A 13,999-nucleotide genomic window follows, 5' to 3' on the forward strand; every position below is an offset into this window, starting at 1 on the left:
AATATTTCTGTACGGTTAAATTAAGCGACTAAAAATTTCGTGTACAATACGCGCCTATAGATGTCATTACAATTACTCAACCATTGTGTCTAGTTTAGTTCAGAGCAAATGATCAGTAAAATGTTGTAAGGAGTTTAATATTTTGTCTATGTCCAACTCTACGCTCTATAGCACAGTGACAGTAACGATTCATTGATAATGTTAGCAGTAATACCTTCTGTAGTATCACGTTGTCTATGGATGCAGACCACAAACAAACAAGAGCCTTCATAATATAAACGAAAACAATATTCTTTGACAATAAATATATAAATACGCACACATGCAAGTACATATACCAAAAATCGTTTAGTACAAATTTTTAATTTTTATTCTTTATCGGTGATGGTGTTGTTAGATTAAAAAATATAATTTACATTAAAACAAACGTAACGTATTCAAAGATTTTATTTAGAAAATAAGTTTTACAAATATATAAGATTTATAGTAAATGATTTAACAATATATTTAATACAGTTAATGTTTATTATTTACCATTTATTTCATGTTATTTACAAAATATTGACAATAAATCAAATTTTACATAATGATGTTTGTTTAATTAATTTCTACCTAGGGGTAGTTGTTGGGTAGTTAATAACAAACGTAGAATAAAGCCATTCTTATCTTGGTCTATGAATAAATTTAAATCTCAAGTCAATAAAACATTGATAAATAAGGCATATTACTCGATACAAGATTACATTGATGAGAAAGATCGTGGACTTAGTATTTGCTGATTTCCAGGCAGAATATATGCAAAGTTAATTAATAACAGTGCTTTGTTGATATACTTTATAATTAAAATGGTGGAAATGTGATTATTATATCTTTTACTGTGAAAGTTCGAACTGAGGTAAATCTTAAGATTTTCCAGTAAAACATAAGATTTACCGACATGAGTTGGTTAATGTAAGTTTATATTATAAAGGGACGACTTTTTCGGACTTTTACTATTCCAACCCAACCTAACAGGTAAATCCTTCGAATCCCAAAGTTTTATGGACATTTACCATTCATAATCGGTAAATCTTAGGTTTTACTGGAAAATCTTAAGATTTACAGTAGTTCGAGCTTTTAGAGTAACATATATATATTATACTGAGTTTCTTGACAGTTAATCTCGGTAGAACCAACTTCCCGAACCAATGGCTTAACATGACGATTCAACGAAGCTTTTAACCAAAGTACTTGAATAAAGAGTATTTTGATTTTATATGATTTGAATGCTGAGATAGAGGAACTTAATTCTTACAAATAACATCTAACACAAATATTTCACCCCTAATTTGTAATTGTATATATAATAAAAAAACTGCAAGAGTCACACAAACATTATATGTGAATTATAATTTACTGATATAACTATATGTCTGTGCATTCATCCGCCATATATGTACATATAATTTTCTCGTGCTTATAAAAGATTTAAGCTATTTTTTATTATTATTTATATTATTATATTAAATGGTATAATTATATACCACTAGCTATCCGTCCCAGCTTCACACGGATACCATAAGAATCTAATATACAACTTTTAGAACACACACACAAAAAAAAACTTGCTTTCTTTCCGGTTAGGAAAGTTTAAATTTTCTGCTTTTCTCTAATATAATATACATGTTTTATACATATAAACATCCCTCTTGAATCAATCTGTATATTGACAAAACCCGCATTAAATTCCATCGCGTAGTTTAATAGATCTAAGCGTACAGAGAGAGGGAAGCGACTTTATTTTAGACCATGGAGAGATTTGTTCACATGTTCATACCGACTACAAGACTGCGCAAACATTATGAGTTTATTAAAAACTAGTCTTTCAATTTTAAACTTTCTTAGAGGCGTTACTTGACCCCAGGTTTTTTTTTATTCTTCACCACGATAATTTCCCCAGACGTGACAAATCCACGACATCTTTGTACACCTCGACCACAAAGCGACGTGGTAGTGCTCTTCTAAAATTATTCTATCTCAAATTTATATCAATCTCCTTCGTAAACTCCATCTTGCCCTGTCAAGAATGATCTCCAGCGGCCGCCAGCGCCTCTCTGTTCTCGTACGCCCAAAACCCGTGCAGTTCCAACAAAATCGACACAGCCGTGTGTCCGTGGCCGCTTTTGATCAGATCTTGGAGTGTTATACGAGACGGGTGCTCCGGGCGGATCATGTCGAAGATTTCGTCTTTGACGTCATCGAAGTTAACCGGTTCCGCGCCGTGGGCCACCATTTGTTCTTGAATCGCCTGTACACAAGTTACATGTCATTTATGATCATTATAATTCGTAGTGCGAGTTCCTGAGATTAGGATTGAACGAAATCGATAAGGAATAAATAGTGAAGCATATTAACAACTGAGGTATATCAACTCTTATTACATAATCATAAGAATAAACAACGAGACGTGTCTTGTGACATCCGGTTGGGTTGTTTTCGCTTTACATAATGTAGCTGTGCCCGCGACTTCGTGCGCGTCTATAAAGTTATTGTTGTAGCCTAAGTTACTCCCTATTACATCAGCTATCTGCCCGTGAAAGTCCGGTCAAAATCGATCTAGCCGTTGCAGAGATTAGCCGGAACAAACAGACAGATAAAAAATGAAAAATATGTTATTTTGCTATATGTATTGTGTATACATACATATGCATTTAGTAAAAAGCGGTTAATTTAATATTACAAACAGACACTCCAATTTTATTATATGTATAGATTATATAACAGACACAAAGAAATAAATTATGGTGATGTTTGAGAATATTTGAATGATGAAATAAAATTGTTACAAATATTTGAATAAAAATAATTGTATAAACTGTGTAACAGAAAGATCGCCTACTGTAAGTCACGTAAAGGACTTCGCACCGACACAAATACTTGATATAAATTAAAGATTAAGATAAATATATGTTGCTTACTATTTGACTCATAGATCAAGTGTTTTAATTATACATTAAAAAATAAAATTATAATAACTATGCAAGGTTAGAATCTCCACGCTACTCAACTGTTAGTTGGAAATAAACTTCGAAGTTATACTTCTATTGATAATGTTATGAAGCGAAGCTAAGTAATCGGTCACGTAAGCGTGTCTTGATAGTTATCCCAAACGGTTATGATTAAATGAAAACCGACCTTGAAGAAGTAGTTGAGGGTGAAGGCGTCGAGGAACCCCTGCGAGTTGATGTCGAGCACGCGGAACAGGTAGGCGAGCGCGGCGGGCTGGCGGCGGTTCTCCAGCGCCAGCACCAGGTCCAGGTACGTCTTGTAGTCCATCTCGCCGTCGTACGTCAGGCACTGCTGGAACACGCGCGCCAGGAACGCGCGCGTCAGCGTGCCCGAGCCGTAGCTGGGGGGGGGGGGGGGGCAACGCCACTGTTAGTATAAATCTATGAAACTGATTGTTGGAAAAGAGTAACTACCGAGTTTCTTCTTTCTACTGAGATTTACACTTAATTTAATTATATAAAATGAGTACTATCAAGTATTATTCCCATACCCGGCCAGTTCGTTGATACTGAGCATGCCGTTATGGTCCCGATCCAGGTTGAGGTACTGTCCATACACACGGAGAGCTGACGCCGCACTGAACCAGTTCTGTTCCTGTAACTCCATTGGCAGGTCTTCTTCTCGTAACTGGAAATGTCAATATCATTTAAATATATATATAAATAAATATTGGAAAACATCACATACATTACTCTGATCCCAATGTAAGTAGCTAAAGCACTTGTGTTATGGAAATCAGAAGTAACGACGGCACCACAAACACCCAGACCCAAGACAACATAGAAAACTAATGAACTTTTTCTACATCGACTCGGCCGGGAATCGAAGACCGGGACCTCGGAGTGGCGTACCCATGAAAACCGGTGTACACACTACTCGACCACGGAGGTCGTCGTAGGTGATAGGGGTGACTATTTGCGATCATTTTAACCCCCATATGCATAATGCTAAATCGTTATGAAACTTGTCCTGCAGATTATTTTAAAAACATAACCGTTTTCTTAGCTTTCCAAAAATGTACAACAACTAGGAACTTATTTCAAAGCAATCGAAATAAAATGACCACAAAGGACGCTGGTGGAAATTCGTATTCGAACATAAACGGATTCGGACTAAAGGTCGCCCTGTAAAAGTCCCACAAAATTAATTAAAAATAAAATTTAGACTTAGAAACAGTTCAATAGCTAAGTTATAAGTAAGAATTATTTTGAAAAAAACTAAAAAACGTGATAACTTAAAAATGGTTAACTTTTGGATCATGCATATGGGGTTTATAATTATTGCAAATAGTCACCCCTATCACCTCCTAACGGGAATACGTCGAATTACCAATAAACCTGTATAATAAAATTTGATCCAAAATTCTTCTTATTTTATTTAACAATTATAAAAGGCGAAGAAACTAATAATCCTCTATAAAGAAATAAAGAAACTGATAGTATTGTAAATAATAACATTTTTGGAATATTCATCACTGTATGTTATTTTATTTGGTACACAATAAAACATAATTCTTACAAACAAATTATGTCATAAAAAGCTGAAACATGCCTCACCTCCAACAAATCATCAAGGAATGAGCAGGACAGCACATCCCTGATCCTCACCCGGCCGACTCTCAGAGGATCCAGGAAGAAGAGGAACTTCCTGGCTGCTGTACAAACGTAGAACGATGTGAACGACGAGTCCAGACCATCCAGTGCTGCGAGAGACGGTACTAACTCTGCTATATAGCTCTCCAAGTCCTGTAAACGATGTTTCTGTTTCACGAATGGACAAATATTTGGCAGAATGGGATTGCTTACTGACACTAATAAAATAAATAATAGGTGTATTTTACATTACACTCCGCAAAGTAAATAAATCATTCTTGGGAGCAAGGTATCCGTTTCTATAATAAAATTCCGCAGACATTTTTAACTTTGCCGTTTCAAATCATTTGAAAAAAAAAATACCTTGGTGAAGAAGGCATATTATTCGATACAAGATTATATAGATGATAAAAAAGCGTGGAGTTAACGCTTGTTGACTTCCGGGCAGGATATGTAAACATACATATATAATTGTATTTAACTAACATGACTGTATTTTTAGATGTTGGAAAAGAGTAACTACTGAGTTTCTTGCCGGTTCTTCTCGGTAGAATCTACATACCGAAGCGGTGGTAGCTTCACTTAATATAGTTTGTTAAATGACGATTCAAAAGTGCTTGTAAAAGCCTACTTGAATAAAGTATGGTAAGTAAAATAAAATTTTAGCTATGTATTTTGACTAGGAAATGGACTACAATGAAACAATAAGTTTCTGTCCAACTTACAATTGCATTTTACACATTTATTACCAGAAACATAAACCAAACTAAAGATGTGACGGCAAAAATTACATTTTTAGAAAATATTTTGCATGTTGTAATGTTCCAAGTATTTATAGGGCTTTGTGCCACCATTACTACAGTTCTATCGTTAAAAAAGTTTGAATAGTAAGTATTTTTTTTTATTGCATTGGTTGGCCGACGAGCATATGGGCCACCTGATGGTAAGTGGTCACCACCGCCCATAGACAAAGGTGCTGTAAGAAGTATTAACCGTTCCTTACATCACCTATGCGCCACCAACCTTGGGAACTAAGAAGTTATGTCCCTTATAATGTATGCTTGTATAATTACTAGCATAAGTACATAACATCCTAATTTCCTTATTACTGACAAATTGAACGCTTACGCTGCTGCTGTTTATGTTTCTGATAATAAATAAGTAATGTGCCATTGTAAATTGGACATATGTATAAGTAACTTAAATGTACTCACATGTTCAGTCAGATATCCCTGCCCTGATACATCGTACAAGGACAGACCAATCCGTGTTTGTTGTAACCAAACTCGACGCATAACATAGTTGAAGAGAGAAACTCCTCGTACACGACCTATTCCACCTTCAGCAGCTTGTAGACGACCGAACACCTCTGCTGTGAAGTAAGGCCTGGGGAAATGTGTCAGGAAATTAAATATTAAATATCACATTTATTAATATATAAAATAAAATAAATCACTATATATTATAAACCAAAGTCCTCCCGCCGAGCGTGTACGAATATAAACTCAAAAGCTACCAAACAGTTTTCTAAAGTTATCACTAAAAAATAGTGTGATTCTTGAGCTTGAGGCAGGTTTAGGTGTATAAGTCATTATGGTTTTGTGTAAGTTATCCAAATTATTATGATGATTGTTGAAGTTGACAGTTAACATATTCGGACCAAAAGAGATTTATTATGATATAAATGTTTTATGCAGACTTTAATCAAAATATGCAAAGCCTTGATAAGTAGTTGTTAAGCAGTCAAGTTACCGCTTCAAATTAATTCATACACAGAAGTTGAGATGTAAATAGTGTGGAATTTAAATATATAATAATTTTATACAATGGATTAATCAAATTAATTGACTTATTGAGTCATGTCTCACAATTGAACATTTCCAACCAGTGAATACTGAGTATAAAAGTTTATACATCTGGAAAATAAGATTAATAAGTTTTTTAATGGTTTGTTTGGTGGCTTCAACTTGAAGTTATATGACATGAATATGTCAAAATATCTATGAATCCAACTTAGAATCTTAATTTCCTTTAATCATCCTAATTGATTAAACTATTTCGTCAATGTTATCCTTTTTAATAAGCTATGAATATTTTAAGAATTCTACTTGAACGATTAATTGTGTGAACCAAATTATTTTGTATGATATAACTAAAAAGACTATAATTTATTCAAATAAAAACTATTTTCATTGCCGGGATCGTGATTAAATGGAATCTGCATAAATGGATTTGATCTAATTAAATCAGAAGCAATTAGACAGGGTACAAATTTTAAGTAAATTGTAATTACAGCAAAATATTTAAGACACCTGACCATAGCTTTTGCTGAGTGAGCGAGTACAAATTAGTTTTTCAAAGGAGTTACCTATACTTTGGTCCAGCTTCATCTCTAATTTTCTTGAACTGTAAATAATCAACTGTCAATTCGTCACTATTAGCCATACTGTAACTACCGTTAGATTTCTCAAGCAGACTCCATAAATGCTTCAATTCACTATTATCTAACAATTCCTTGCTTTTCTTTTGCAAGAATTGAGCTCTTGTTTCTTCCCTGAGTTTTTGTGCTAAGACATCATCGGCTCGAGGAAGTTTGAAGTAAAATTTAGGTATTTTTTTGTATGTCTCTTCGTCACCTTCAAGTTTCGGTTTGTATAATTGTTTGAATGTCTCGAGTTCGGTCTTTTCACTTTCTTCCTTACTCGTGCACATATTTTTCTCTATTTTATAAAAAAATACAGTAATAATTAACTAGCAAACACTATGTGACCGGAAAGAAAACATATCACAGTAAATTGACTACCACTGGGAAACATATGAAAACTTGAAAAAGCACACAATCAGGTAAGTTCAAGTCACTATTCTATTTCATGAAATAAACATGTTGGACAAAAAATAATGATCTTATATTATAACAATCAGGAAGAATTAAAAAAAAAATCATAAACACAAGAATTATTATAGAAAGAATTGAGCTGTCACTCTATCAAATTTAGTTTTTATTATTTTAATAAAATAACAGAATAATTATATTGTTATAAAATGTCACCACATAATCTGCCAAGCAAATAATAACAAGTGTTACTGTGTTGCCTTCTGAAGAGTGATTCAGCCAATGAAGCTACAGGGTAACATATTAGCTTCTAAGTTCCCAAGCTTATTGGCATAATAACATTGGCTTACATTGTTTAATATTTATTATAACGCCAATTTCTATAGGCAATGGCACTAAGTATGTGATTTTATTTGTCTGCTGCCCATATGCCAGTCTACGAAGTTATTTTAAAATTAAAGAATAAAAAATGTATTTTTTAAGTAACACTTACCGTCTAATTTTTTTATATATTTCCTTAAGCGATTTTTTAACATTTCGTTCACCCTCTTCTGTTCTTCGTTTATAACGATATTCGTTTCAAGTAAATCGCTAGTAATTGTTTCAACACTTTTATTTTCTTTATTGGTTGACATTTTTATGAAAATATAAAGTATTTAATAATAAATAAATATATTAAATTGATGTATTTGTTAAAGTTGAGGTATGGTAAGTTAACATCAAGGTAATCAATATAATATATATTTTAATATGTTTACAAATACAAATATTACTGAGTTTTTATAGTTTGACATTTAAGAATTTGTTTACTATTAAATGTCATTCACATTGACAAATACCAATGCATGTTTGTTTGTTTTGGTAAAATCAAATTGAATCCTAAGACAAACAAGACAATTTTTTTAATCGCAATAATAGTTTTATAATATAGTAAATAATGGTTATAAGATAATCTATTCATTAAAAAATATATTAAATTGAAAACAGTATTTTACTGTGGAATGAGGCTCGGGATAGTAATCTTACTATTCGCCGGTAGATGTCTCTAAGCTGATCTTAGAACCAATTCTTATTTTCGTTGTGTTTAGAAACGCAATATGAATATGTAAAGCCTGTCTGTACACTCAATTTTTTTTGACAAATTTCGTCAATAATATTTGTTTTATGACTCACTTACATTTTTACCATTTTTGTCTGTCTGTCTGTATGTCCTGCTCTAGAAAAGTTGAACCGATCTTTATAAAAAAATGTATACAGTAAGAACATGTTATGGCGCAAATGATAGACTTAATATAATGCCGGTAAACCTCATGGCAGCTATAATAAAAATTTTAATAATTATTTTTCTATGTTTTCATAAATAAATTAAAAAGAATTATTCAACTGTTTAATGTTTATGCATGTTGTGTATCTCTGTGTGTATGTGTGTGTTAGTGTGTGTGTTTGTGTGAGATAGTGTTTGCGCGCGTGCGTTTTGCAATTAAATTTCGATTTTTTGCTAATTAGATAGCAAAAAATCAATTAAATAAATTTTAAAACGCCCAGTGAAGCGGGTTGGTAACAGGGTAGGAATAAAATTTAGAGTATTGGATAGTAAAAATACGTAATACCTAAAGAAAAATTTATTGTAATTGTATTATTTTTACACTAACCTATGCAGCAACTGAACAAATTAAAATAAACTTTGATATTTCAATGTTCTGGATCCTGACGACGTAAATATGTAGAATATTGTACACATAGTGGGCCATTTGATATCATATACGTCGGAGATATGTTTTTAACTAAAATAAAATTTGAAGCCAATGAAGGCGTTTGTCGTATAAATTGTGATTATTATTGAACGCGTCGTACCCCAGTAAACGTATAATATATTTTACCATTATAAGAACTGGAATAGATTATTGTTTTAATAAAAATAAAAAATTAAATCAAATTATTATTTACCTATTTTTATATTCTTATTTTTTTTTTTCTAAAATTATTTGGATTAACAAACGTATTATGACTCTTTAATAAGAAATTTCATAATCAAAAACACATTAGTTTTGTATGATGTTGAATAATTTAAACTTCTACAATACAAAATAATTATTTTAAAAAAAATATAGCTTATTTAAAATAAAAATCTAATAAAAAAAAATGTTAGTATATTATTGCAACAGCCATTTCTCATAACTTATCAAAAGCCACAAAACGTAACGTACTTGCAATTTAATCATCAAATAGAAGCTGTATGCGGCTGAACTTTCGTCGACACTTACAAGGAAGTAGGTACAGATAATAAAATAATATTGTACAGTTACATTATCTGCATGATATGTAGACAAACATTTATACTTTAAAGTAAAACATCTATAAACTTGTTGTTTTAATCTATGAGATAATCATTTATACATATTGTAAATTATACACTTGTAAATTATAAAAAAGTTTAAAATGTATAATACAAAGCATATTTAAATTATAAAACTAGTACGCATGGTATTTGGTATTTTTTTTTATTTTGCATGAATACGTAAAGTGGACATATTTGAATTGAATTAAAACCTTTTTTTAAAGCTTTGAATATAATATGTTCATTATTAACATCTATTCGCTTCACAAAATTAAGACATTAATTAGATAGATAAGATAGATAACTAAGCAATGTACTGTTTACGTAGTTATTATTTGCTCATAAACATCACAAGGTGAATGAAGATTTGAATTTATACTTCTTTCAGAAAACATGATTAGACAGTTTTTATTATGTGTGACTTGAGAACTACATGAAGTTTTATTTTATTGCAAATTTTAATTGTCACTGTTTAAATTAGCGAATATTATAGTAGAAGAAATTATATTATTCATAATAATAATTACTTTATTATTAATAAATAGATTATTATTACAATACATTAGCAGCCTGTAAATTTCCTACTGCTGGGCTAAAGGATTATTATTATAATATATATATATATATATATAATTTAATTCTAGAACTTCTCAAGCGCGTACACGTACCTATTTTATTGAGAGCATATTGAATAATTGTGAGTTGGTACCATCTGACGGCCAAATTTAGCACCATACGCGGTGATTGGTCAGATCAAATCTCGCGCGCTTCCTGTTACACACTTCCGTCCCTTATCACAAAATGACTCATAAAGTTCGAATCAAAATTACACAGCAAAAATCCCTAAATCCAAATTAATGTTGATATTGATTTTTTGTTATTTTATTATTAGAATATTTTACATTCAATTGACGTTTTTCTAACATCAGGAAGAAAATAATTTATATAAGTAATCCTGCTTACACTATAGCTGACTATATCCCGTTCCAATGGAAATAGGAAAAAAGATAAACAAACCTTAAATTTACGTATATCATGCGATTTGCTAATAACTCAGCTGCATTGTGCAATACTAAGAGTTCATGATTATCTTTATTTATAAAGATAATACTTATTTGAACTTTAATTTTACTTCCAAAATTTCGATACCAGTTTCGTCAATGCCATTTTTTCGCAAATCCATAGTGAATATCATAGATTAATCAAGATCTCAACCTATGATATCACATCAATTTGCCAAATTGTCAAATGTTGTTTATTTGGCATTTTTCCTGCTATGGTGAATAGAGTAAGGTATAAATGTATATATTTCATTGTTAAAAAGTAAAAAATATTATCTATAATGTAAATTTATGTGTTGTCTCTTCTAGAAAAAACGCTCTTCCATTTTTAAAATATACTCTCCTTGCGGTTTTTGAAGACTTTCATTGTAATTTGCTTATTGTATTTTCTAAGTGAAATTTGAACGTATTTAAATATTGTTTTCTTTATTTATATCACAGTAACGATTATGCGACTATTACAGGAACTAGAATATAGATGTATTAAATTGAAAGTTTCCTTAGAGTCATAACGCACGCATAACTCATTAACACGTAACTAATTTCTTATTTAATTACTTTTTTTTGCATCGAATACTGAATTATTCGATATCCATCCGTTTTGCGTTACGTTAATAACGTAATAAGTATGATTATGTAACAGTTATTTGGCTTGTGTAATTTAACGTAATTACAGTAGGTAAGAATTCGATATTCACTTATGTATAAAAGGTATAACAATGCCAAGATTTTATTTGATACTAGTTGACTCTCGCGAATTCGCTCGCATTTTATGGAGTTGGTTGTCAGGTATTATGGTATTAAAAATTCTATATTCTTTGGAGTTCAAGGTTTATACTACATTTCTACAAATACGGTTTTAATCAAATAGTAACATACAGATAGACAACAGACAGACAGAGAGTTACTTTCGCATTATTAACGACATTCGAATAGACTTTTTGGTTTCATTAATGTTGTTTTTATATTAAATTTCAGTATAAATATAAATAAAAATTGTTATTATCTTTTTTAATATTAATTCAGTCTGGCAAAGGCATGTTGTGTGTTTGTTACGTAAAGTGTACCGATAAATCTCAGTGTTTAAGATATTTTAAGGTACCTAAGTTAGAGTTTCTATACTCTGGCTCGACTTTATTTATACTGCACTGTGGTGGATCATTAAGGAAGACTATCCAACTACGACAGCTAAGACATATAGAGTGCAAAAGTGTGTGCGCAAATATTGGTGCACTCTCATTGTCCGATGGAACACGGACGGATGGTCCGACACGACCCGAAAGAGTTTAGACGCAGGACCAACAGCTTCACGTGGTTTCCACGGCACGGGGGTGTCCACTACCAAATCATTTTCTTTTCCTCAATCTTTTCTTCATTCTTCCGTTATACCCAAATTGTCTTTTTAAAGTAAATGTCACTGTTCAGCAAATGTCTCTCGCCTTGAGGAGAATATTTAAAGTTTATCCTACCACGCGTCTTCAACGTGGATTAGTGGATACAGATCTGGGCAACGTATGCAGGTTTCCACTACCGAGCTCGAGGGGAATAATAATAAGAATGAGAGATGAAAAAAATATAATGATATGGTGTATTTATTTAATTCACACAGTCGAAACTTTCTGATATGTAGCTAGGCTTTCAGGAGAATAGACCTTCCCTCGGAAGATAAACCAATTAAAAGAAAAAATCGGCCGGTTTGAAACGTAAAGTAAAAACATCAACTTAATCTAAAGAAAATTGGAAAGCCTTTGACTGACAAGGGATACATTTTTCGATGTAAGATTATTGATAGTAAAGACACAACAGACCTCAATTTCCTTGCATAACCTATCGAGTAAAACTTCGTCGAAGTCATTTTATCATGAGTATTAGTGTTACTATAGGGGCCATCCGTTAAATAGTAGCGCTGTAACGGTAAGGGTGACTTATTACGATGGCGTCCGATGAAGATAGGGGTCAAGTAAAAATAAATAAATGCACAGGTTAATTAAAAAAAAAAAAGGTTTTATTTTTATTCTACCTAATTTTCATGTTTATTTAAAGCAATTTGAAGCGTCAATTGTAACTTATAAATAAAATATATATTGTTATGCCTACTGTTTTCTGTTCTGGGCTTCGGGTGTAGTACTTAATAGAGTCAATAAAATTTTACAATATTGTTTTGGGCAAAGTTTGTCAATATTATTCCAGAGTTTGGGGTTACAGTGTTTACACACGTAATAATTTCTTTAATTTGTCAAACATAACTATTATTACTAAAAAAACTGTTATTATTCTGGGAAATACATCTTTTTTTTTACGAGCTATTTTAATTAGTAGTCATAACCTAAGAAGTAATTCTCCGCTTAAGACTGAGTAACTCACTTATCTTGCCTTGATCGATAAAAAAAGCAACGATTTGCATAACTACAAGTACCATCGAGCAATGCACGCTGTTTCTCTAGAGCATTAGTGATTCTTCTTTCTAGTTTAATATTAAGTATATAGATATATATATATATATATCTCAAATATTACTACCTATTTGCTTTGAAAAAAGTTGTAATTAATGTTTTTTTTTTTTAACTAGGTTATTATTTACTTTGTGCCACTTTTTATTATAGCTATACTTTTTTTTACCTAGTGCAAGCTGACTCAGCGAAGCTAAGACTAAAATCTGGAACTCTCGTCCAGACAATCTATAAAGCAAAATTGTCTACAGGTTCTACGGTAAATATGTTTACTGAATAAACTAAAGTATCGCATGTGACCTTATTTACACAACATAGCAAATAAAATCCTTTATATAAAGTTTCGTATATTTTCATTGTATTGTGTATTTAATAGATGATATTATGTAATAATAATTAATTATATTCAATATATTTACTATTTCTGAGTCACATCGCTAAGGTAGGGAGGGTATTATAAGGTCACCCTATTATAAAACAAGGGTAGTGAAAGACGATTAAGGGAATTAGGACTAAGAGTATCCATCAGTTCCTCAAGCAAAACATTTCCAAGTAGGCCGTAACAGTCTTCCAAATTCATTACGTGGAGTTTGCGCACATTGTCTGCCCCAAATGCATGAGTTAAGGGCACTGGGCAATCGTATTATGATTGTGATGAACTCTCAAATATTATTTGT

At 31.6% G+C, this 13,999-nt stretch overlaps 1 protein-coding gene across 1 annotated transcript; it reads right to left on the minus strand.

Moving 5' to 3' along the window:
* Positions 1-1,077: 1,077 nt before the first annotated feature.
* LOC125073366 (serine/threonine-protein phosphatase 2A regulatory subunit B'' subunit gamma-like) lies at positions 1,078-8,236 on the minus strand. Its single transcript, XM_047684169.1, has 7 exons — positions 7,967-8,236; positions 7,009-7,360; positions 5,855-6,026; positions 4,605-4,793; positions 3,539-3,675; positions 3,175-3,388; positions 1,078-2,287 (listed from the first exon to the last, which is right to left on the minus strand). The coding sequence occupies exons 1-7, from the start codon at positions 8,106-8,108 to the stop codon at positions 2,060-2,062; spliced, it is 1,434 nt and encodes a 477-aa protein (XP_047540125.1). The 5' UTR covers positions 8,109-8,236; the 3' UTR covers positions 1,078-2,059.
* Between the last annotated feature and the right edge of the window lie 5,763 nt (positions 8,237-13,999).

Source organism: Vanessa atalanta, chromosome 24 (assembly GCF_905147765.1).
Source record: "Vanessa atalanta chromosome 24, ilVanAtal1.2, whole genome shotgun sequence".
Lineage (NCBI taxonomy): Eukaryota > Metazoa > Arthropoda > Insecta > Lepidoptera > Nymphalidae > Vanessa > Vanessa atalanta.